The sequence below is a fragment of the Phascolarctos cinereus genome, unplaced genomic scaffold (genome assembly GCF_003287225.1).
Source record: "Phascolarctos cinereus isolate Bilbo 61053 unplaced genomic scaffold, phaCin_HiC Scaffold_726;HRSCAF=1367, whole genome shotgun sequence".
NCBI lineage: Eukaryota > Metazoa > Chordata > Mammalia > Diprotodontia > Phascolarctidae > Phascolarctos > Phascolarctos cinereus.
In genome coordinates, this window is record NW_027556098.1 from 346897211 (window position 1) to 346923921 (window position 26711).

The window sequence follows — 26711 nt, forward strand, 5'->3', positions numbered from 1 at the left end:
TCCTCAAAAATCTAACTTTCTATAAGACAGGTAAGAAGCTAAGGTAAGCTATCTGAACTGTTTCCAAGTAGCTGTGGTAGATTCTGAGGATCCATTCACATACTCTGGTTCTGTCCCTATTATGCTTATATTCCCAACACATCTGATTGGAGTAAGGAGCACCATTTACAGCCCTGAAACAGAATGAAGCTAAATGATCCATATGGAAATTGATTCTATGGCCCTGGCTAGGTCACTTTAGTATGTTATTCAAACAGACAAAGCCAATATGCAATACCTGCCTCTTAAATTATCACAGCCAACCTCTCGGTTTGTGAGCTTTATTTCAGTTCACTGTCTATTGCTCCTTTCCCTTCAGTAGGAACTTGAAAGCTTTTTATTTTTTCAAAATGAAACCTGAATGGACAGTTTGGAGAAATCATTTAATGAAAGACCCTCTCCAAATAGATCTTCGTTAAATGTTCCCCGAACTCAAACCTTGTTGTTCCACATTCCAAATGAGTGTTCCCAGAAATATAAGTAAAGGTGAGCTAGAATTGAAACAGATTAGATTGTACATATCTCAATATGACATTAATGAAATGCTTTCCCCAGCTGAACGAGTGACGTACTAAAGATGTTGCAATTCTGTTACTTGAGTTCATATCTGAGATCTCCCATTCTATAGAATTCAAAAAAGAAAATACTTGAAACTTAGTTTCTTATAGAGTCCAGAGGCCATTGTGCTATGTACGTGAGCATTCCTGAGTTTGGAGTAGGGATACAAAGAAATCAAATTGGATTTGTCTTCTAGAAGGTACATCTATAATTTTTCTGATGCTACCCAAAAGTATTTTCGGTAGGCTTACTTAGATTTCTTGTAGACTTTCGAGGAACATGAGCTGAGGGAGATATACTGATTCAGCTCCAGAGCATTCAGTTAACATTCCCTACATGCACAGGGCTGGGCTAAGTGCTGCAACAGAGATGCTTTAGTTATGCTTTGATCCTGAAAGGGCTCACAATCTGATGGTGTAAATAAGACAAATGCACTAACAGCTATAATGCTAGGGAACCATGGCAAGGAGGGAAGAGCACCAGACTTGTAGTCAGGAAGAGTCTGGGGTTGGAACCCTATTTCAAATATTTATTAACTATGAGACCTTAGGCAAGTCCCGTAACCTCTTTCAACCTCATATTTCTCATTTGTAAAATGGGAATAATGATAATAACTTACTTCTTAGCCTTGTTGTGAAGATACAGAGTACTTTGCAACCTTAACATTTTTTTCATTTATTATACCAAATATACCAAGAATCCTAAAGCGATGTGAGGGTTCATAAGAAAGAGAGATCACTTCCATCTGAAGTTAGGAAAGGCTTCATGGAGAATATAACCTTGAAAGATGGGTAGGACTTCAACAAATTGGGGATGGAGAAAGGAGAATCCATGTGTAGGAGGCAGCCCAAGCAGAGGCACAGAGACATGACATTTACTTTTGGAATATGAAACAGTAAATAGTCTAGTTTGGCCAGAATATATGTTTCTGGGGAAAAAAAAGCCTAGGTATTCTTCAGAGACTTAGCTGAGGAGCTTGCATGACCTCTCTGAAGCATAGGGCAGGTGGAGAACAATGCGAGCTAATCTGGAAGGATTGCTGGGAGGATCGTTGATGATTAGAAGGTTGATGCCCTTAAATGCCAAACTAAGGAGTTTGGTGTTAATTCAGTGGCATTCGAAAGATATTGAAGGTCTTCATTAGGAGAGTTACATGGTCAGAACTGGCTTTTAGCATGATTAATCTGGCAGCAATGTGTATGATTGACTGTAGGGCTGGGAGAATGGAGAAGAAACAACTAGCTAGTCTCAGTAAGAGCTACAGAAGGCCTGATCTAGGGTGGTGGTAGTGGGAATGGAAAAGAGGGGACAGAGGGGATAGAAATTTCCAAAGCAGAAAAGGTAGGACTTAGCAACAAATTGAGTATGTCAGTGAGGGATAAGGAGGAGTCCACAATGAACCAAAGCTTCCTAGTCACACATGTATCTGGGAGAATATGGAAGCAAAAGAATGGGAATAATTTTGAAGAGATAATAAAAATCATAAAATCACACAATTTCAGAGACTTGTCAACTAGGCCAAGCCACGTCTAGAAAGAATCCCTTCTTCAATCTACCAGTGAATGGAGAAAGCCATTACCTCCTGAGATAGCCCATTGTGCTTGTAGAAAAGTTCACATCACGAAAATGGCCTCTTTGTTACTTTAACCCAATGCTCTTGGCCCTACCCTTTGAGGCCAAGCAGAATAAATTTAATCCCTCTTCTGCGTGAGAGTTCTTATTGATGACAGTTATGTCTCCTCTAAGTCTTCTCATCTCTACGCTAAACATCCTCAGTCCTTCAACTGTTCCTCATGTGACTTCATGTGATTTGTATCCCATCAGTACCCTGATTGCTCTCCCTATGGACACATATCAGTGTCCTTCTTAAAATGTGATGTCCAGAAGTGCACACAAAATTCATGATGTGTACAGTGAGATGTTGTCTTCTTATTCCTGGATACTGTGTCTCTCATTTGTTTTGTTACTCTATCTAGGACCTGTCAAAGTCCTACTGAATCCTCACTCTGTCATCCAACCTGCTAGCTCTCCTTTTCTAGCATTGTGGCATCTGCAAATTTATAAAGCATGCATGCTATTTAGAACTTTTTCCATATTGTAGATAAAAATGTTACATAGAACCAATCACAAATCCCAAGGATACTCTACTGAACACCTCTTTCCAGGTTGCTGTTGATCAATTTAATGACTACTCTTGGTCTGGTCATTAGACCAGTTCTGAATCCAACTAACTGTATTATCTTCTGGCCCATGTCTATCTAAACTCATCAGCAAAATATCATGAGAGACTTTATCAAATGCTTTGCTAAAGTTGAAGAAAACCTATAGCATTTCTTTGTTCTATCAGTCTAACAATTCTACTTAAGAAAGGTTTAAGGTTGGTCTACAGTTAGCCTGTGCTTAAGGAAATCACCATGCCTCTGTATTCACTGTTTCCTTTTATAGATATTTGTTAACCATTTCTTTAATAACACTTCCAAGAATCTGTAGGAATTTAAGTAAAATAATCTATATTGTACACTTCCCATTCTCTCCTCCTTCCAAAAAAGTGAGACATTTACCCTTCTCCTGTCCTGTAGTAACTCCTCCCTTTCCATAATCTTTCAAAGATCATTGATATTGACTCAGCAATTACATTTACCAGTTGTATTAATACTCTAGCATGTATTTCAACTGGGCCAAAAGAGGAACTCATTAATAATAGGTCATTGTTATTATCCCATTAGTTATCTCGTGTATCAACCTCCCATTAGCCATTTTTGTTCTGTCCAAAGCTCCCAAGTCCAAAGATGCCAAGTCCCTGTGGGGAAACAAAAAGAAAATTAAGCAACTCTGCCTTCTCTCTGTCAATTTTCCCTGAGCAATTAAAGCCCTACTATTTAAAAAGTTTTTAAAGGTTGACATCATGAATTTCAATAGGTCAAGTGCAGATTATAGATAGATGATCTCCTGGCTTTGGAAATGGCTTTCCTTAGACCTGGATCAACAGCATCAAAAGGTACATAAACAGATTCTTTCCTTGTAAAATGTAGGGGGTGGGGGTGGGGGGAGAAAACTAGATGGTTTTTAAAGTCCCTTCTAGCTCTAAATCTAGACTGCTATGGTACATAGAATTTCTTTCTTAAAAACACTATTGAGGCAGTATTTCCATGATGTGGTCATGTCACTTTAGAGAGATCAGGGAGCTTTGTGCTCCAATTCAAGGAAAGGCTGCCTGTTCTGGCTAATATAATTACGATGGCCTCAATAAGAAATAAAACAGAGAGCAACTTGAAGCTTACAGAAAAATACAAGCTTGCCAGGGGAGGATGGGATGATGACAACAACCTTTGGGCAAAAAACAAGGTTGCTCCCTATACACTTGAAAAATTGTATAAAGAAAATAGCCCTAGAATTATGATGTGAAGATTTGTGGGCAAAAGCTATAATGAGTCTGTGGAAGAAAGAAAGTAGGAAGTAATATTGGTCTTTCAAGATGTTATAGCATTTTTAATGAGAGCTTTCAGGCTCAATTTCCCCTTAGTGCTGAATCATATTCAATAATTTAGGAAGTGTATAAAGGAAAAAAATCTCGAATTTCTTACCGGTGAAATCTGATTATACAATAGCATAGTCTTCAAAGGGAAGTGTGATTATTTTGAACAAGACTAGACAAGTCCCTGCTCTGGAAAAATGGACTGGTATTTGTCCACTGACATGCTCTTTCTCTGCTACCTACCATTCAGATGGCACAATTAAAAGTGACATCATTTATATCAGCTATTTCCAGCAGAACCATGACCAGGAATTTTTGTACCTGAGGCAAAAAGCAGGAAAGGTGCCTTCAGTAAGGGAAGGGGGCAGGGAGGAGATATGGAGACCCTGGGACACCAGATTAAGAAGGGAGAGGGAATAAGCATTATTAAGCACCTACTATGTGTGAGGCACTGAGCTAAGCACTTTACAAATATCATCTCATTTGATCCCTTATATATTCATCCAGTAGCTTCATTTCCAATCTAACTGGCACTTATTAAATGCTTAATATGGTGTGTTTCAAAAGTCAGTTTTCTAATCAAGGACTTCCAAGGGTAGGCCCAGCAAATATTTATAACACCCTGTAGTTTTATGTTTTAAAGGACACTAAACCAGCAAGCTGTTTTCTGGGGAGCGTTAAGACTCTTTTTTTTTTTAAATCAGCATTTATTGGCAATCCTTCTATTGTTTATTGCTTAGAATGTATTCTTTGTCCATTGGGTATCAGTAGCCCATAACTCCAGAATCCATGGAAACTCAGGGATTTCTTAAGCTTCCTTGGGGGGAAGACACTGAAAACTCTCTAGTTTGTGGCCACCCCTTGAAGTCTGTTGCCAATATAAATAGCTAGAATTGATAACTTTATGGTTAATAAAGTAGTCTATATCCACTATTGTGTTTTTTAATCATCTCAAGAGGTCTTTGAGGCAGGTAACACATATGCTATGATCTCGATTATGCAGATGAGGAAACTGAAGTGACTTGGCCAAACTAACAAATGGCAGAGACAAGATTGGAATTCAGATTTTCTGATTCTAAATCCAATGCCGTCTTGACTGTATTACAGCTGTCTTCCAAGCTAGGCTCAGCAATTGAATCCAATTTTACTAAACAATCTTGGGCACAGGTACCAGTGTGTGTTACCTGGTGGCATTTGTCTTCCTATGGTAAGTATCACTCTACCACATTTTTAGCACTCTGGATCATTCTTCAATTAGTTGAACAAAATTCCAAATTGTTTACTATCCCTTATTTCAAAGAATCATCAGATCATAAACTGGAAGTGATATTCTGCTTCTCCCTGTATATGTGCATACACACACACACACACACACACACACATACACATACATAAAACATGTCCAGCCACACATCCACACATACACGGTGTCCCAAAAGTCTTAGTGCCGTTTAAAATATATTCATATATATGCCTTTATATATAAACTTATATGTGTGTATGATCTTACATATAAGATTGTATAATCTTTAAAATCTATAAGTAAATGAATTTACATATGATCTTTGGGGCATATTATATAACATATATAGGATATATTATGTGTATATATATTTATGCATATAACATAGAAGCTTTACTATGTATGTGTCTTTTGTTCTGTTTTCTCCCTCTCCTCCCAATCTCTTCTTTCCTCTTCTCTCACTGTCTCCTTTCCCATTTTTCCTTCTCAACTTATATTTTATAGAACTCAGTGGTACTCATGGGCTTTTTCTAGACCTTTGCTATTCAGAATTCAAGGTTCTAATCCTTGACATAGAGAATCCCTCTGGGGATGGACCACTCTAGTAATTTTCTTGGGATTCACACCACTCCAGGATGGTCTCAGAGAATCCAAATAATTTGATACAAAAAAAAAATTATGAAGTAACTACTATATGCCAGTTACAGTGCTAAGTGCTTGATCCTAATGAGATTCCATTCTACTTGTGGGAAATAATATGTGCATGCATAATTAAATATGAAGTCTATACAAAACAATTACAAAGTACTATCCAGGGTGTGGGGAGAGCACTAACAAAGGCAGGCGGAAGGGAAGGAGAGGGATCAGGAAAGCTGAGTCTTGAAAGATGCTAGGTAGGTATTCAAGAGAATGGGAGAAGGAGCATTCATTCCAGGATTGGGGGCCAATATACACAAAAGCACGGAAGTGGGAGGCGGGACCCTGTGTATGAAGAAGAGCAAATCGACCTGCTTCACTGAAATGTAGAGTGCGTGAGAGCAAGCACCTGAAACCATTCTACAAAGACAGAGTAGAACTGAAATGTGAAGGACAATTAGGAGAGGATGTCTACCCAACACTTCCCTTAGAAGGACCAGAAAAAACAATTCTAAACAAGTTCGTGGGCAGCTAAAATTCCTGGGAACAGCAGAGGGTGACATTGAAGAGGCTAATGGTTCTCTGGTTATTTGCTGGACTAAAAATGAGAATTATATAAAGGAGATCTCAAACATACAAAGGCTGTATGAGAACAAGAGTGACATAGTAGCAGAAACATTGAGTCTGAAGAACTCAGTTCCAGTCCTGACTGACATTTATTAGTTAAGTGAACCTCAGCAAGTCGCATAACCCTTTCTGACTCTCAGTTTTTTCATCTGTAAAATGGGAATACTAATACACTACCTACTTTAGAGGGTTTTTGTAAAGGAAAGAGCTCTATAAAATACTGATTGGGGGAATCAAGGAGGGCTTCATGGAGAAGGTAGAATCATGGAGGAAAATATTACATTCAATAGAATGTAAACTCCTTGAGGGCAGGGATTATTTCATTTTTATCTTTCTATCCCCAATGCCTGGAATATAGTGAGCACTTAATAATTACTTTTCATAGATGTACAAATCAAATTATGATTATATAAACAATTTTAATTAAGTGCTAGTAATACTGGAGATTCAAACAAAAAACTCAGTACTTCTACCTGAAATATCTGGATAATTGAGGTGAAAAGTTGGGGTTGGGAATGAGGAATAATTTAAGATAATTTCCTCAAATCTCTATTGTGTTTATGTTGACAGAGCCAAAGAAAAATCTCCAACGTAGGGGTGGTGCCCCAATCTCTCCCCTGTAAGCTGTGTGATGTTATTATTTTATGGAGAAAAATTACCTCCATCAAGTTAATGGAGAGATTAGGCAAAGGAAGGTAAGAAATGTGATTAAAAGTATGATACCATACTCATGCCTTATCTTCATGCTGAAGATATTTTCAGCTTTTTAATTGCATGAATCTGAATGGTATACAGAAATAAATAGATATAAATATCTATCTGAAAATATGCTGTGTGTTCACAAAATGTTTCAGCTTAAGATTTGAATTTAAGATATATATCGCCATGGAAGAATTATTAGCAAATTCACCAAGTAGGGTGTTGTTTACATGTGTATCATCAGCTGTAACCATTCATTTGCTTAAACCAGGTCTTTTTTCAATATAGCCTAGATTCTCTTAACTAGTGTGAATTTCTTAAACCTAGTTATTTCTCAGGAGGGACTCAGGCTCATCAAATATTTTCATTACTAACGGTAGTTGTGATCAAGTTTTTAAGAAGAGGGTTTAGTAAAGCTAATGAAAGCTTGTCATTCATAATAGAACCATGTACAGTACCCTAATTAATTAGGGTGTTAACTGTTCTTCCTTTTGGGATATTAGCCCAATTTTTAGCATAATATATACATACAAATTGTGCTAAATAAATTCTCCCATTCTTTCATTCTTCCATAATGACTGATGGATAAAGCATGGTGATCCACTGTCCATTATCAGGGAAAATTAGGCTCTCCAAAGAGGACACTTTAGGAATGAGCAGCTCAGGCAGACTGAGTGAGTATATATAGTTTGGGGCTGCCAGAATTAGTGGTTCATATTTAGCAGAATACTCATGAAAAGAAAATAGGATACAAACTTCAAAGTTTATCCCCTGAGGATACCAAAAATATACCCTGAAAATACTCTGGAATAAGCCAGTAAAAGCTAACAAGCCAGTACTGGCCCACAGAACCTATACCATGAGTCATTATGAAGGGTGGTCAACCAAGCCCAGGGATTCACTGTCTCAGCAAACCCATGAACCTGCTAATGCTCAAGTCTTGGGAAAGAAGCTTTGAGGGCAAATTTCAATTTGCCCAGGAAATTGTTTAAATGACTGCAGTAAGGCAGGTAGGTGGCACAGTAGAGTGCCTGGTCTGCAGTCAGGAAGACTCATCTTCCTGAGTTCAAATCTGGCCTCAGACACTTAGTAGCTATGTGATCCTGGACAAATCACTTAACCCATTTGCCTCAGTTTACTCATCTGTAAAGTAAGTTGGAGAAGGAAATGGCAAACCACTTCAGCGTCTTTGTCAAGAAAACCCCAAATGGGGTCATGAAGAGTTGGACATGGCTGAAAAACAACTGAACTGGGAGATGTGCCTGGAGACTGTGGACAGGTGACTCATCTAGGAAGCCTTACTCCTCATTACTGCTCTGCCAAGGATAACTGAAGATCCGAGTTTGGGAGATGTGCTTGCATTCACTGTGCATTAACCAGTGCTCTTCAGAAAACGCCAAGTGGATCTTCCTCTTGTAGTTTTCTTTTATATTTCAGGGTAGAAAAGCCCTACCTGGCCACCAAAGCAGTAGCATCTCAGTGGTGTGTTGGTAAATGGTTAATGACAAGCTCTTTGAAAAAAAAGGTAGTGACTACACATGTATAGCCCATGTCAAATTGCTTGCCTTCTCAATGAGGGGGGAAGGAAGGGGAGAGAGAGAATTTGGGACTCAAAATTTGAGAAAAGAATGTTAAAATTGTTTTTACATGTAATTGGGAAAAATAAAATATTAAATTAAAAAAAGAAAAAATGTAGGTAGTACCAACTTTTAGTTTAATTTATGTTATTAACATTTTCTACATCACTTTAAATCCACATACCAACAAAATAATACATCAGGTTCTGATTTTCAAGGTGTAAATGCTCACACTGAAAATTTAATAATCCTTGCACATTTCTGAAAGCATCTTGACTTAGGTGGGGTGAAGCAATGGTTCTAATAAAGACTAATTAGTAAGAGCTGTAGAAGCAGCTTGCAGTGCTAGGTGAGGTAAAGAATAGAGTCCTGGGCTTAGATTGGGAAGAACCAAGTTCAATTTTTTTTCCTCAGAAACTTATTCATTGTGTATCTCTGTGCAAGTCACTTAACATTTCTGGCCTCAGTTTCCTCATCTAAGAGGAGGCTGAATTTGATGCGTTTCTTCTAGCTCCAAATCTCTGGTTTTTCTACCACCTCCCCACCTTGTATTTGTATATATTTGGTGCTCCACTTCTGACATATGTTACCTATATGATCCTGGATAAATCACATAAACTCTCAGTATCCCCAGGCAATTCTCTCAGGCTGTACATTGCAGGGTAGGTGACCTTTTATATTGGTAGAAGGAGTTTCCATTTTGATAGACCTTGATACCAGTGAAACCACGGACTCCCTCCCCCCAAGTTGATGTATACATATGTATGTACCACTTACTGCAATAGACTAAGATTCTTGGAGGCAGAAAATGTTTCATTTTTGTTTTGGTATCTCTAGTGCCTCCCACGGTTCCTGGAACACAGTAGGACCCCAAATAAAGGTTTACTAAATGATTTGCCATTGACAATAGCTAGCATTTATGTAACACTTTAAGGTTTGCAAAACACTTCACAAACATCTCATTTTATCCTCATAGCAATAGCCTGGGAGAATAACTCTCCTCTGGAAGGTAGGTGCTATTATTATCTCCATTTTACAGAGGAGGAAACTGAAGCAGACAAAGGTGAAGTGACTTGATCAGGATCACCCCAACTAGTAAGTGTCTGACTCTGGTTTTGAGCCATACTGGAGCCTCCCTGACTCTAGGCCCAGTGCTCTATTGACTGCGCCATCTGGCTGTCTAGAGGGAGAAAGGGGACCTCAAATAGTATGTCTGTAACACACAGATGGGAGAGGAAAGGGGGTAGCAGATCTACCAAGGTGACACACAGAAAGCAGTCAGGGATATTCAGTGAGATCTCACAGTGTAGCTGCTCCCTCCAACAATGGAGATTATAAGGTGTCCTCAGCCATGCCTAGTCATCCTGTCCAACTCTCCACCATGTCCTCTTATAAATCCACCACAGGACGTCCACCTAATGTGCTTCCTCTAAATCTCTTGATGTTGGGTGTCAAGGAGCACTTGACCTATCTATCGGTATTCTTTGGTCTTCCTATGTAACTGGGCCATCTTTTCCCCACCCCCAAATCAGGGATAGGGTAGGTTTATTTGTGTAAGTTTAAGAGGAAGTATGATGTAGCAGATGTAAGGCCAGCCATGGCACTAGGAAGAACTGGGTTTGATTTTTGCCTCTGACATGCTGACTATAGGAACTAGGACAAGTCACTTGATCAATGCCTCAGGAAACTATATGGCTATAAGTGGGATAAATTGTTGATCTGTATTGGTGAGATAAGTTAACCACCAGGAATTTCTTATACTGGTGTAATCATAGGTTGAGTATAGGTTCTGCAAATAGATATCTGTTTCCTGTTCAATTAATGGCTACCTCCATTGGACATTTATTTGGGCCTAGAGTTGGCACTCTTGAAATCATTTCATTTCTTAAAACAAGGCAGAAGGTCAACAATTTAGAATTTTATCTCACTAATTGATGAAAGCCTTAAAATGCTAAAAAAAAAATATGGAACAAGCACATCAATAAAACTTTCCATGGGGTAATATTCTATTGCGAGAGTGACTGAGATTGGTGCATACATGTGGAAAAGACAAAAGCTACTGCTTCCACAATAAAATGTGTACTGTCCAGCCTGTAATAGCTTAACTCTGTGAGTACACAATGAGTCAGAATATGTTGAGAAACCATATAGAACATAAACTAGCTCTGGGATGAAATCCTTACGACAGGCTCAGAATGAAACGTCTTTGCTGGGCACTTATGGTTATAATGAATATTTGAAGAGGACAGGATGCACTTCATCAGGAAATCATGTTCCCATTTGGAGTTTCCCATGATCCTGCTAATCTCCAGCTTGTACCAAGAGCCAGTGCTTTGTCTCTTCTTACATGCTCTCGAGAAGCTGGCAAATGGATATCAAATGTCTGGCAAATAAAGATCCTGTCTACATGTTCCTTGTAACATGGAACAAAATGATATGGCATGCTATCAAGAGTAGGAGGAAATGAAGCCCTTAACGGTCTGTTGTCATTTCAGGCAACAGTTCAGGACCAGAATGTGTTAGAGGCAATACAGAAGCAATCAACAATTTGCAGGCTCAAGTTCACCATAAATGTATTTCAAATTTCAAAAGGAGGAGAGCTGGTGGGGTCAAGGAGCAGAAAGTCAGAGGAGATCCACAAAATATAGACCATTTCTCTAATAACTTATACAGAACCAAATAATCACAATCCTAGGAAACAGAGCTGTGATTTTCTTGGGAGAGGTCCAGACCTTTAATTTCATGGGGTTGAGAGCTCCCTCCATTGGCAAAGTGTAGGAAAGCATCCGTAGCTTTTGTCTTAGCTCCCCTCTGGTGCTAAGTGGTTGCTTATGCTTACATAGAGACGAGACCAAAAATCAGGTCTCCCTGACACCAAGCCTAGCTCCCCTATCCACTATGTCATGCTGTTTCTACTGCTGTGATTTTTATGCACAGTTAAAATCATAGTTACTCTTCTCTTATGTCAAAGGACAGTCTTTGACTCTAATTCATCCTTCCTCAGAAAGAGGAATTTCTGCCTTTTGAGATCATGTATAATCTGATCCTCTGTACACTTACACAGCTCCTAGGCTTTGTGATCCCCTCACCTTTGCCATGTTTGCCTCAAACTGGGCTTTCCCGTGACTGTTTCCCAATTTCATCTCATTGGATATCTTCTTTGGAATAGACACAAGGAGCCTTATGTCTCTGAGTTCAGGTGTGCTAGCTCTCTCTCCCTTTAACACTGTTAAGAACCACAATTAGCACAAAAATTGCTTTGTCCTTTCAAGTATTATCTATTCTTAAATTCTGGTCCATCTAGTGTTAAATCCTCTGTAACTTTCAATTCCTTTCCCCCTGCCCACAATGACCTTTAATAAGTGAGCTAACATTTCATTTCTTAAACATAAATTCCACTCTTGGTTATGCATGCTAACAGAGATGAGAGAGGCTGTATGATTGGGGGCATACATCTGAGAGACTTATGCACATAGCCATTTATTCATAAACTCATATTCAGGCTATAATACAAATGTGATGCAAACATTAAACTTGTTGAAAAGTGAAAAACTCATAAACTGCTTGTTACTTCTATACAAAACTAATGGATCATTTTGACTAATCTTTTCACTGGATTGAGTGAATTTTTGATGGAACTGTCTGGTTACTTTGGCATCATGTAATCAATAGCCCCAGTGTGAAATCACGTCAACATATTTAGCCCTGAGTGCTCTGAGTCTCTCTCGGTTCAGTGACCCGGGTCAGGAAGTGAGGGAATGCCAGACTAGAGGAGTAGGAGAGAACAGGGAGCAGGCACTTCTGAAGGGCTCCTTCCTCACTAGCACCAGGACCCAGACCAGGGATGAGTAGTGCAATAACCTAAGGTATAGTGGTCCTTCCTTGCAATGATTAACTCAGAAAAGGAACTAGTTCCTCTACCATCCTGTCTTATTTCATACTATTCCCATCATGAAATCAAGGTTCTAGAAAAAGCAGTTGAGAACTAGCTGTTTTTGGAACCTGATTCACCATCTCCCTTCTCCATACACAAGCCCTCCTCATGTCTGGGAGATGCTCCTTTCTCTGCTCTGTGTCTCAGTAAATCTTAACTTCCTTTGAGTCTAAATTCAGACGTCACTTCATCCAGGAAGCCCTCCCTCATCCAACCTCCCAGTTAATGCTTTCTCCCTCTTCAGTTTCCTTTCTGTTAGACTTATTTTGAGAACATATGATCCCTAGTAGGATGTAAATTCTTTGAGGGGAAGCAGCTCCTTTGATTTTGCCTTTTTATCCCTAGTACTTTGAACACAGTAGGTGGGTAATAAATGTTCGTTGAATGGAATTACTTGACAGAAGTCCCATATAGTGGAGGAGGAATCTATCCTTGGGGAATGAAAGACAGGAAACCCACATGTGAATATCCAGGAAAGACCAGTTTGCCTGGCATAATGAATGCGTGTAGGATTGAAATCAGGACCCTGGTGATTGTCAAAGCCAGTGTATTTTCTAGTAGATAATTAAGAATTATTTGACTTGTGTACATGATTCACTGGAAGGCCCTTTTAACAGCAATACTATAATAGAATTTAAATTTCTTTAGGGCAGGGGCTATTCCATTTTTGTCTTCCTACTTCTAGCACTTAGCAAAGTGTCTTGCATATGGCAGATGCTTAATAAATGTTTGTTAAACTGAATTGAAGAAAGGGATTCAACTAACTTCAGGCTCTTACATAAGGCTTTTACTATATAGATTTAAGGGCTCATGATTTGGTCACTAGTATATTTAAGTAAATGAAAAAGTAAGCTGTTACTATACAGGCATTGTTCTGGTCAGCTCTTACGTAATGGGGGCTAGTGGTTATAAGAATCAATTAACCAATAAACATTTATTAAGTGCCTCCTATGTGCTTGGCACTGTGCTATGTGCTGAGGATATAAAAAGAGGCAAAAGTCAGTCCCTGCCCTGAAGGGGTTCATAATCTAATGGGGAGACATCATGCAAACAAATACATACAAACCAGCTATGCACAAGATAAATATGCAAAAAAGTGAAAATGCATCGGTATGTATTCATTACAACTGAGAAAAAAAGGAAAAGTTTAACCATAGCCTATAGGGTACTTGTAGTGGGTCAGTAGGATGTTAATTGCATATCCCCACCATTATCCTGTATCTCTTTGGCCCTTTGACCTAAATTTCTGGAAAAGGCCATCTATAAGAGGTACCCTTCCTGCCTTTCCAGTCTTCTTACACCTTATTTCCTGATAAGAGGTCAGTGACACTGACTTCTTATGAACAAGACACTCTTGGCCCCGGGCATTTTCTCTGGCTGTGCCCTTTGCCTGGAACATTTTCCTTCCTCCTAACTACTAACTGCCCTTACTTCCTTTAAGTCCCAACTAAAATCCTACTTTCTACAGTAGGAAGCCTTCTCCAACCATTCTTAATTTCAGTGCCTTCCCTCTGTTAAATTATTTCCTATTTATCCTGTTTATAGCTTGATACATATGTGTGTGTGCATGTATGTGTGTGTGTATGTGTGTGTGTATATGTATGTATGTATGTACATATATTTGTTTGTATGTTGTCTCCCCCATAAGATTGTAAGCTCCTTAAGGGCATGACTGTCTTTTGCCTCTTTTTATTTCCCTGGTGCTTAGCAAAATGCCTGGCACATAGCAGGTGCTTAATAAATGTTTACTAATTGATTGATATCCATTCATTCAGCATGTGCTCAATGGACATCCACTGTGTGGCATTGTCAAAAATTACTTAATCTCATCTCTTCATTTATTTAAACATTTTGATCAAGTAATTGAAATAATTTTAAAGGCTAATGAATGTCTATAATGCCAATTTAATCAGCTAATAGTAAATAATAAGGATAAATCCATATTGAGTTTAAACTCTCATTTATCAGTTGTGGAAAATGAGGCAATAAATTTAAAAATAAGATCATAGAATAGCAGGGTTAGAAAGGATCTCAGGTTAATCTATATCTGAAAAAGTACCCTTCTCTGCAACATACATGACAAGTGGTCATCTAGACTTTGCTTGAAGAGCTCCAGGGTTGAGTAGCACACTGGCTGCTGAAGCAGGTTAGTTACAAGTCCCAGAAGAAGTATACAAATGAAAAACAACTCAGCAGTTTCCAGCATATAAGCCCTTCCTTCAAAAGTGAAAGCTAAGCCTACCCTCATGACAATGCTCTGGGATATCCAAATTTCACTGGGGTGATGAATGTCTGCACAGGGATGTCCGTTCTGGAAGGTAAGGGAAGGGCAGTAAGAATCTGGCTATAAATATTCTCAGTGGCATCATTTTGTAAGTGATGTACAAAAGTGAACCTGAGGTTGTAATAGATGGGCAGATTCATCTTTAAACATGAGCTGAGGGATTTCTATGGACAGCATTATGGACTGTGCAACAATAATCAGAATAGAATCTAGTTTTGGCAAGGCAACGCAGAGCTGGTTGGACCAACTGTGCGTGCATGAGACAGATGGAAATAGTCTCAGAGGATGAACATTTTAATTAAAATTTAAAAAATAAGGTTTTAGATGATCCTCCCTATTTGGGTGGGGGGAAGCAATTATAAAGAAAGCCCATTACAGCTCTGGTGCTGAAGGATAAGATATGTCTGCCATGTCTACAGAAAGGAGATGAAGTGGCATATCCAGCACTTCTATCACAGAATACCAAAATATTACGTCAACAACCACTGCTTCTTAGACAAATTCCCAAGAGGAAAGAATCCAGAAAAATAGAAATGTGGTAAAAATCTTTTCTTTCCAAGTCTCATTCATCTTGTAACTACCTTTGGGTATTTCTATTCCAGCAGAATTCTTCATTAGGATGATCTACTTTTCTTCAAAAATATCAACTCTATTGGCGATTTCTAGTCAGAAAGACCAGAATTCAAATTCTGCCTCAGACACTTACAAGCTGTACCACCCTGAGCAAGTCATAGCAACCTTTCTGAACCTCAATTGCCTCATCTCTAAAATGGAGATAATAATAGCACCTACTTCATAGGGCTGTTGTGAAGATCAAATAAGACTATATAGGGGGCAGCTAGGTGGCACAATGGATAGAGCACCAGCCCTGAAGTCAAGAGGACCTGAGTTCAAATCTGACCTTAGACCAAACACTTGACACTTACTAGCTGTGTGACCCTGGGCAAGTCACTTAACCCCAGTTGCCTAAAAAAAAGATTATATAGAGATGATGGAAAGATAGATAGATAAACAGATAAGTGTTTATATATATGTATATATATATATATATATATATATATATGCACAAGTGGTGTTATGCAGATCTTAAAATATGAATGATTTTGCAGTTCCTAGATGTCTTATCTTTGTCATGTATACATAAAAGCACATATTTTGAACTCATGTCTACTTATCTTTTCCTCAGAGATGAAAACAAAAAAAAGCAGTGTTAATCAACTACTTTTTAAAAAAAATCTGAATGTGCTTATATCAAATATCCAGATATTTACATTTTTTTTCATTTGCAGCTAACTCTTTGACATCATGTAGATTCAGCCTGTGCTGGGTTGAAAAGTAGAAACTTGTACTTATGGTACATAAAATGATTACATTACTGTTGAGGTCAGGAAAGCCAATATGATTTTAATACTCCATTTTGTGGAACTTTACCATGATATATTTATTTCTCTACTATCCTTGTCTCTTAAAGTTAGCATAAACAATGGGAGTAGACCCACACCTAGACTGCAAGGACAAATGAGTTCTGGCAAGATCATCTTGAATCTATGGTAGAATTGTATTCTTAATTGTCTACCCCTAACCACCTCTTCAGCCTGGAAGGAGGTCCTAGCCTAGGGTGAAACCCACATTTCCCACACCATTTTGCCTGGTTCTACTCAGGAGCATTACAATACTTGAAGTGTGGCCAAGAACAAATCATGATTTCTCTACACTCCAGTATCTTGCCTATAAAAACGACAGCACCTTCATTCAAGGTCACTGCAAGGATTAGTATTAGTTAAAGCTTTATGAAATATTTGACCTGATTAATTCAAATCCTTAGATTGTACCTGTCACTGATGGAGAACTGAGAATTAGGTACCAAATAACCACAAACTGGGCACCAGAGGCACCATGAAACACTGCAGTGCCAAATGACTGAGAACTAAACCTTTTTAACTGGCAATAATCAACAGATTAACAGGTCCTTCCAATCAGTGCAGTACTCTTGTGACAAATTAATTAGGAGGGCTGCTATTTCAGCTTCCCTGGGAAGCTGAATCTATATATTGACTGCTCCCTAATGAATTCCATTTAGCTTCTGAACTGATGGTGTCATAGAAGTTATTTTCTGTTTCCTGAATCTGACACAAATTCTCACAGCTTTATACTTTTGCCATCTCCATCAAGTTTGTATACAACCCTGTAACAATCTTAAGGAGCCTACTTTACAAAAAGGAGATACTTTTTTTTTCCCAAGCCTTTTGGACACTAAGAATAATGAAGAAAAATGGTTAAAACATAATAGAAACAGAGATTTCCATTTTCATGCAGATAGTACAGAATAGTACAGTATAATAGAATAGTAGAGAATTTGAAATGTTTAGAGCTTAGTACATATTAATGATAATCTTGACTACTCTCAATAAGTTCAGATATTTTGCAATGCTGGCAATGCTTTGGCTAGTTTTTGCAGTAATTTTACATTTGCATAGTGAAGAACTACTTGTTCAAAACCTCCTTTTTGACCTGGGTAAATAGAATGCACAATTGAAAGTATTTCATATTTGTCAGTCCCAGGTGGTGAACATGATCATAGACCACATTCATATTCCAAAGAATTCTAGCAGAAGAATTTTTGTCACATGTCATGGTGCACCTTGGAGAAATAAATTTGATCAATGCAAATGCTACAATACAGAATTACAGATGAGATGAATCTGGAGTCATGGATTGTGGATCTTGTCACTTGGCACCTCAAGCAGCTTAATGAATACAGAGATTAATGATTTCCAACCAGCCTCAAACACTTTATCAAGTGTTCAAGAATATTACATGCACTTATCAGTCTTAGCAACTAAAACTCTGGCAGCCTAAATTGTGAATCAGAATGATGAATCCCTTCTATACTCCCTCCCAGACTCCCCCAGTTCATTTATTGGAAAATTTAAGCATTTAAAGTTCATTGTTGCCACTCCCCTGACCTTCTTTGTGTTTTTTAACTAGAAAGTCTTCGAAAGTATCTGAATCTTCCCCATGTATTACAAGCTAAAAAGTATTTTGTCTTCCTAAAATATATACCTGAGAAAACTGAGAATGTGGCATTTTATTAATAATTTATTTTATTGATTTTATTTCTATAAATGTATTAGCTCAGATACTTGAATGACCCCTTTGAATCAGGGAGCAAAACCTGTGATTATGTGTAGTAATTATGTTGTTTTGTCTTTCATATAAGAGCTAATGACACTTAAAGACATGTCTACTGGAACCACTTAAAAGACTTTAATAAAGCATTTCATTTTGTTGTGCCTTAAACTAAACACAGAGTACTAAGTTACACACCTAAACCCAGGAGGAAAGTGAAATGTATTAGCTGAGGAGAGGAGACATTTTGGGATGCCTTTGAGATAGAGTTGATAAAAAGTGATAGCAGAATGCTAAAATTTTTGCTTTATGGATCAATCTTTCTTCCTCTTAATAGTGAAAATCAACCCATCTAAAAAAGTCATTTAATCAACCATCTCCTCAAACATCTTTGCACTCCAAAAGAAAGCAAGAAATAAGAGAGGGAAGAAGGAAAGACTGGAGCAATAATTACATTACTTTGGAATCTGGCTAAAGTTTTGGAACTATTAAGATCAGGGTGGAAATATAATCTTCATATTGTTTGCTTCTTTGATGACTGCAATCACCAACAGTTATTGAGATTCCCAAATACATGAAGTATCACAGGCATGTAATAGGCACAGGATCAAAGAACTATCCCACTGTCAAAGGCCAATATTCCTAGAATACTTCTATGATCCTCAAAGGTTCCACGTCCCCTCAAAGGCTAGACATCAGAAAGTGGTTTCAGAATGCAGTGGTGTTCAGAAGCAGTCTCACTTGCAAATACCCCCACCAAAGACATTTCTATTATTGATTGCAAGCAAGTATGTGGTGAGGAATGCAGTGGATGGGAGGGGAGGGGACAGAGAGGGCTCTTCTTTTTAAGCCCAAAACAGGATTTTTAGTGAACAAAGAAAATGAGTATTCTTGTATGTCAATATCTGATGCAACTGGATTATAGAATGTGTAATTTTAAAATTCTACTGCTTTTTACTAATAAAAAATTCTTTTAAAAAATCAAGGAATCACAAACAACTCCAATTTGAATAGGAATAGCTCTTCCTTCCTTCCTTCCTTCCTTCCTTCCTTCCTTCCTTCCTTCCTTCCTTGCTTTCTTTTTTCTGTTGATCTGTTTACAAAACAGAAAAAATTCAAGTGAAAAGCACCCCAGGAGAAACATCTAGGAGAGACTGTAACAACACTCTCAAAGACCTTTATTAATAGGATATTCATATTCTTGCACTGACGTAGTCACAAACCTCTCAAGAAGAAGCAAGCTCCACCAGATGACCTCTAGAAATCCCTACCTGTCCCCAAGTCTCCTGTTATTTATCTAGCAGCGACAACACCACCTCCCTAAGCAGAATCCATTTCCATAAGAAAATTAAGCAGATAAAGGAAGTTCAGAGGTAGATCTTGTCTCTAAGGTCTAAATGCCAAACCTGGCCCATTCTGCTAGCAGTCAGGCAAGAGTTACAAGGAAAGAGACACCAAAACTAAGTTCCCAATGGTCTTTTTAAATGAATGGGATCCTTCTACTTCGCTAGTTTCCTCTCTCCCAAAACCAATACGCTCCGATTGTAAGCAGTTCCAAAAGGAAATGGAAGATTACAGCTTTTGAGTTTCAGGGTTGGGAGCAAGGGGCTGCTGACTCTGGGAATGGGCGTTGTTTCCAATTGAGTCCTCAAAGAACTACCATACAACTTCTGCCAGGGAACCCAAAGAGTCCAGTATCCAATAAAACTTACTGCTAACGGGAGCAGTCATATTAGCCATTTAAAGCCCTGCCTAAGATATGTATTTTTACCGTGGAAAGCGGGCGGTGAATGTAATCAAGTTTTCCTAAGAAAGAGAAGATGGAAAAAAAAAAAGGCAGACAAGAGCAATGAAATAACGCACACGAAGAAGCTTTGAAAAGTAGAAAGCACTATAGAAATACGAGATGTTATAAATGTCAGCATATTGGAAAGGAGGAACAAATCTCTATTCTATTTCCCTCTTCCTCTGATCTGAATATGTCCTGGAGTGATTGGTGCTGCCTGAGTCCAGATCCTTGGTGCCCAGTGCCCGACCCCTGAACTTCCTTCTTCAACTGTGATATCTGCGACAGAGGGGTCTCAGGGAAGCCAGGACCCTTTCCCCTTCCCCCACCGACGGGGCGATGAATGAATACTCTGTCTCCTAAAATACGGAGCCAATGGGTAAGAGGTCTGGGGTCTGGAGGCTGGCACAAAGTGGACGGGGAGAGGGCTGATGAGTGCAGGACAAGAGACACTTTCGACAGGTCCCTCAGAGTGGGAAGCCATACCTTTACCCGTGGCTGGCTTTTAGAAAAGCCTGGAAATGAGTTCTCCCCCTGCAACCAAGTCGGGAGAGAAGAAAGGGTCCAATGGTCACTCAGAAGACAGGCTGCTCCAAAGAGAGAGATAGGATCTACTAAGGAAGATAGATGCCCATGACTTGACCCGGGAATGGTAAGCGGCGACCTGCTGGCCGGGTAGCCAGCTGTTTGCTCCTCACCTACCCCTCCTCTTCAGCCTCCTGCTCTGAATTCCCTTGGGAGCGTTGAAGGCGGGCACCTCGCACTAACCTGTAATCCGGATACCCTTCGGGGGAAGGTCGGGGAGGCCACCCACCGGGCCGACTGGGAGAGAGCTGCGGCTTTTCCTCTTCTGTCCCGCGGCTACAAGCTGGGTAGCCTTCCTCTGGAAGAGTGTGGTGCGCTGGGTGGAGTGAGGTGTCCAGAGCGTTAACCAACGGGACAGCTCCGGGTCTGGTCTGGTCGGGTCCGCCCTCCAGCCAGTACAGGAGCTGTAGCAGCGGTAGGCAAAGAGCTGCGCTGCCAGAAGACTAAGAGACCGAGGGAGGAGTTTCCCCCCGCCCACTCTCCAACCCCCACAACCAATGGCCCTGAGCCTTGATGCACCCCCTCCCTGTAGCTCCGTCTGCACAGTGCCAGGCTCCCACTCTGCTAGGGACTGGGATGGGCGCACCTAGCAATGTCTCTTATCTAGGGAACGGTGGGAAGCTGGGGCGGGGGATGGAGATGGGGAAGAACCTTTCTTTTATCAACTCCCAGGTTGGAAAAGCCCAGAGAACATAGAAGCGTTTGCCCAGAAAACCTCATCTAGGAAAAGCAGGTTGTGGAGGAACTTGGGGTGGGGGTGAAGAGGTGTGGGAGGGGAGCAGAAAGACTTGGGGATGGGGGGACAACGTGCTTCCCTGATGGCGAAAACCCACCACCTGGTTTCTTCCCTTAACCCATGCCTTAACTCTCCAGAAACATTCTCTCTCCTCCTACCACAGGTGCGGCACTGTGTAGTGGGCTTGCCTCTGTCTGAATGGAGGATATAGCCCTCTTTCTGTTTATTGAATTACAGTGTTTTGTACCATGAACTTGGTCCTAGAAACTGCTCTTTGAATTTCCCTTCTAGGGCTTCTCTTATATTTTATCTTGGCATCATGGAATATTTCCAAACTGGACTATGTGCTGTGCTAGATGTTCCCATGGCTGTGTATCGCTATAAGGCTCTGTTGTCTGTATGTGTATCTCTGCTCAGTTCATGTCCATGGGCAGTCAGAAAAGCAGACCATCAGAAAGCAAATATGAGTTGCTACTGCCACCAAGTCTTGCTGATCAACACAGCAATCTGTATAAATCAAGGAGTCTGGCATGGCAAGCTCTGTGGATAACTGTTGCTGTGTATACTTTAGCCTTTTCGTTTACCATATTTTTATATCTTTAAGGGAGTTTTCGTTTTAACTCCAGGACCCTGTTGAAGACTCGTGAAACAGTTTTCTTACTCCTTTTTCCTAGGGCCTCTTTCCAGTTTTTGTACCTTCTCTAGTTGACCTGAATTGCCAGAGGATAGACTTGCCAGAGCTACCCTGAGGTCATTCTAGAACAGATATTTTAGCGTTCCTGAGATCATACGATCATAGGTTGAGCTTAAATAGACTATAATTCAATTGGGCTGGTGATCTGAAGGGTAATCAGCATAGCAGACAATTTTTAGAGTAAGGGAAGGAAACTTGGAGGTTACAGAGACCAAGGAATTGCTTATTTGGCAAATAAACTTCAAAACTGGCAGTTGAGTTAACTGGATGCCTGACCTACACTTGGCTTTGGAACAGTATCTTCTCCCTGTGGCCACCACTCTTCCAAACCTCTCTTCCCTACACACTTGGTTGCAAAGGAGAAAAAATTCATTTCCAGGCTTTTCTATAAGGGGAACCAAGGACAGTTCTGGGAGACTGGTTATAAGTGTCCTTGGTTAAAAGTGTCCCTTGTCTTGCATCCTTCCAGCCTCCTCCCATTTATGTTTTGCTGCTAGAAGACTAGCTTCCTGCGTATTTGCTAACCTCTTTTTTTTTGAGTATTAAATCTTTTTCTTTTCTTTTTTTTGAAAATAGCATTTTATATATTTTTTCTAACTGCATGTAAAGATAGTTTTCAACATTCATTTTTTAAATAAAATTTTGAGTTCTAAATATTTTCTCCCTCCCTTCCCTCTCCCTCCTTTCCTTCTCTCTCCCCTCCCCAAGATAGCAAACAATTTAATATAGATTGTACTTGTGCAAACATGTAAACATATTTCCACATTAGTCATGTTGTGAAAGAAGAAACAGAAAAAAGGGAAAAGCCATGAAAAATACAAAAAAGGGAAAAATCATATGTTTTGATCTGCATTCAGACTCCATAGTTCTTTTTCTGGATATGGATAGCATTTTCCATCACTAGTTTTTCTGGAATTGTCTTGGATCATTATGTTGCTGAGAAGAGCTAAGTCTATCATAGTTGATCATTGCACAATGTCACTATTGCTGTGTACAATGTTCTTTTGGTTCTGCTCACTTCACTCAGCATCAGTTCATGTCTTTCCAGGTTTTTCAGAAATCCTCCAGTTTATCATTTCTTACAGCACAATAGTATTCCATTACATTCATATGCCATTTCCCAGTTGATGGACACCCTCTCAATTTCCAATTCTTTACCACCATATAAGGAGCTGCTATAAATATTTTTGTATATGTAGATCCTTTCCCCTTTTTATGATCTCTTTGGGATACAGACCTAGTAGTGGTATTGCTGGATCAAAGGGTATGCACAGTTTAATTGACCTTTGGGTATAGTTCTAAATTACTCTCCAGAATGGTTGGATCAGTTCACAACTCCATTGACAATGCATTAGTGTCCCGATTTTCCCGCATCTTCTCTAACACTTAGCATTTTCCTTTTCTGTCATATTAGCCAATCTGATAGGTGTGAGGTGGTACCTCAGAGGTGTTTTAATTTGCATTTTTCTAATCAATAGTGATTGAAAGTGTTTTTTTTTCACATAACTATCAATAGTTTTAATTTCTTCATCTGAAAACTGCCTGTTCATATCCTTTGATCATTTATCAACTGGGGAATGATTTGGATTCGTATGAATTTGACTCAGTTCTCTATGGATTTGAAAAATGAAGCCTTTATCAGAAATACTTGCTATAAATATTGTTTCCCATCTTTCTGCTTTCCTTCTAATCTTGGTTGCATTGGTTTTGTTTGTATAAAACCTTTTTAATTTAATGTAACCAAAATTATCCATTTTTCATTTGATAATGTTCTCTATCTCTTGTTTGGTCATAAATTCTTCCCTTCTCTATAGATCTCACAGGTAAACTATTGCGTGCTCTTCTAATTTCCTTATGGTATTCTATCACCATGTATGTATAAATCACATACCCATTTTGAACTTATCTTAGTATATGATATGAGATGTTGGTCTATGCCTAGTTTCTGCCATACTATTTTCCAGTTTTCCTAGAAGTTTTTGTTAAATAGTGAGTTCTTATCCCAGAAGCTTGAATCTTTGGGTTTATTAAGCAGTAGATTACTGTAGTCATTTACTACTGTGTCTTGTGTACTTATTCTATTCCACTGATCCACCACTCTATTTCTTAGCCAGTACCAAATAGTTTTGATGATTGCTGCTTTACAACATAGTTTTAGATCCAGTATGATTAGGCCACCTTCCTTTGCATTTTTTCATTAATTCCCTTGATATTCCTGACTTTTTGTTTTTCTAGATGAATTTTATTATTTTTTTCTAGCTCTATAAAATAGTTTTTTTGTAGTTTGATTGGTATGACACTGAATAAGTAAGTTAATTTAGGTAGAACTGTCATTTTTATTATATTAGCTTGGCCTACCCATGAACACTTGATATTTTTCCAATTGTTTAGATCTGACTTTATTTGTGTGAAAAGTGTTTTGTAATTATGTTTGTACAGTTCCTGGGTTTGTCTTGGCAAGTAGATACCCAAATATTATATAATGTCTATAGTAACTTTAAATGGAATTTCTCTCTCTCTATCTCTTGCTGTTGAACTTTGTTGGTAAGATATAGAAATGTTCATGATTTATGTGGGTTTATTTTACATCCTGCAACTTTGTTAAATTTGTTAATTATTTCAAGTAGTTTTTTTAGTTGATTTTCTAAGTATACCATCGTATCATCTGCAAAGAGTGATAGTTTTGCTTCCTCATTGCCTATTCTAATTCCTTCAGTTTCTTTTTCTTCTCTTATTGATAAAGCTCACATTTCTAGCATAATATTGAATATTAGTGGTGATAACGGGCATCCTTATTTCATCCCTGATCTTATTGAGAAGGCTTCTAGCTTATTCTCATTACAGATAATGCTTGCTGATGGTTTTCTTTTTATAGATACTAATGATCATTTTAAGGAAACCTCCATTTATTCCTATGCTCTCTAGTGTTTTAATAAGAATGGGTTTTGGGGCAGCTAGGTGGTGCAGAGGATAGAGCTCCAGCCTTGAAGTCAGGAGGACCAGAGTTCAAATCCAGTCTCAGACATACAACAACACACAACACATACTAGTTGTGTGACCCTGGGCAAGTCACTTAACCCCAACTGCCTAGCAAAAAAAAAAAATCTAAGAATGGGTGCTGTATTTTGTCAAAAGCCTTTTCTGCATCTTGTTGAGATAATCATATGATTTCTGTTCATTTTCTTATTGATATGGTCAATTATGCTAATAGTTTTCCTAATGTTAAACTAGCCCTGTGTTCCTGGTATAAATCCCACCTGGTCATAATGTACTATCCTAGTGATAAATTGCTATAATCTCATTGCTGATATTTTACTTATAATTTTTTGCATCAATATTCATTAGAGAAATCGGTCTATAATTTTCTTTTTCTGTTTTGGCTCTTCCTGATTTAGGTATCAGCACCCTACTTGTGTCATAAGAAGAATTTGGTAACATTCCTTCTTTGCCTATTTTCCCAAGTAGTTTATCTAGTATTGTAATTAAATGTTTTTTGAATGTTTGGTAGAATTCACATGTGAACCCATCTGGCCCTGGGGATTTTTTTCTTAGGGAGTTCATTGATGGCTTGTTCAATTTTTTTCTAAAATGGAGTTATTTAAGTATTTTATTTCCTCTTCTGTTAATCTGGGCAGTTTATATTTCTGTAAATATTTATCCATTTCACTTCGATTGTCAGATTTATTGGCATACAGTTGAATAACTCCTAATCATTCCTTGAATTTCCTCTTCATTGGTCATGAATTCACCCTTTTCATTTTTGATAGTGGTAATTTGGTTCTTTTTTTTTAAAGTCAAATTAACCAAAAGTGTGTGTATTTTATTGTTTTTTGTAAAACTGGTTCTTAGTTTTATTGATTAGTGCAATAGTTTTCTTACTTTCAATTTTATTAATCTCTCCTTAGATTTTCAGAATTTCTAATTTGGTGTTTAATTGGGGATTTTTTAATCTGTTCTTTTTTCTTTTTAGCTTTTTTAATTGCACACCCAATTCATTGATCTGCTTTTTCTCCATTTTATTCATGTGAGCATTTAGAGACATAAAATTTCTCCTACTTACTGCTTTGGCTGCATCCCATAAATTTTGGTATGTTATCTCATTATTGCCATTCTCTTTGATGAAGCTATTGGTGGTTTCTGTGATTAACTGTTTGACCCACTCATTCTTTAGGATTATATTATTTACTTTCCAATTAATTTTTAATCTATCTTTCCATGGCCCTTCATTACATGCAATTTTTATTGTACCATGATCTGAAAAAAATGAATTTAATATTTCTGCCTTTCTGCATTTGAATTTGAGATTTTTATGCCTTAATATATGGTCAATTTTTGTGCAGGTGCCATGCACTACTTTCTATCTCCATTCAACTTTCTCCAGAGTTCTATCATATCTAACTTTTCTAAAATTCTATACACTTCCTTAACTTTTTTCTTGTTTATTTTTTGGTTAGATTTATCTAATTCTGAGAGGGGGTGTTTGAGGACCCCCCACTAATATGGTTTTGCTGTGTATTTCTTTCTATAACTCACTTAACTTCTCCTCTAAGAATATGGATGCTATACCAGTTGATGAATATATGTTTAGTATTGATATTACATCATTGTCTATGGTAACTTTTAGCAAGACATAGTTTCCTTCCTTCTCTGTTTTAATTAGATCCAATTTTGCTTTTGCTTTGTCTGATATCAGGATTGCTACCTTGGCT

The 26711-nt window shown here is 38.4% G+C and overlaps 1 protein-coding gene across 1 annotated transcript in view; it reads right to left on the bottom strand.

The window, feature by feature from the left end:
* The window catches only part of LOC144454388 (uncharacterized), a 43783-nt gene that overhangs the window by 7067 nt on the left and 10005 nt on the right, over positions 1 to 26711 (bottom strand). Inside the window, exon 2 of the mRNA XM_078146201.1 lies at positions 20756 to 21015. Coding sequence (XP_078002327.1) covers positions 20756 to 21015 — 260 coding nt within the window. The remainder of the gene's footprint in view (positions 1 to 20755; positions 21016 to 26711) is intronic.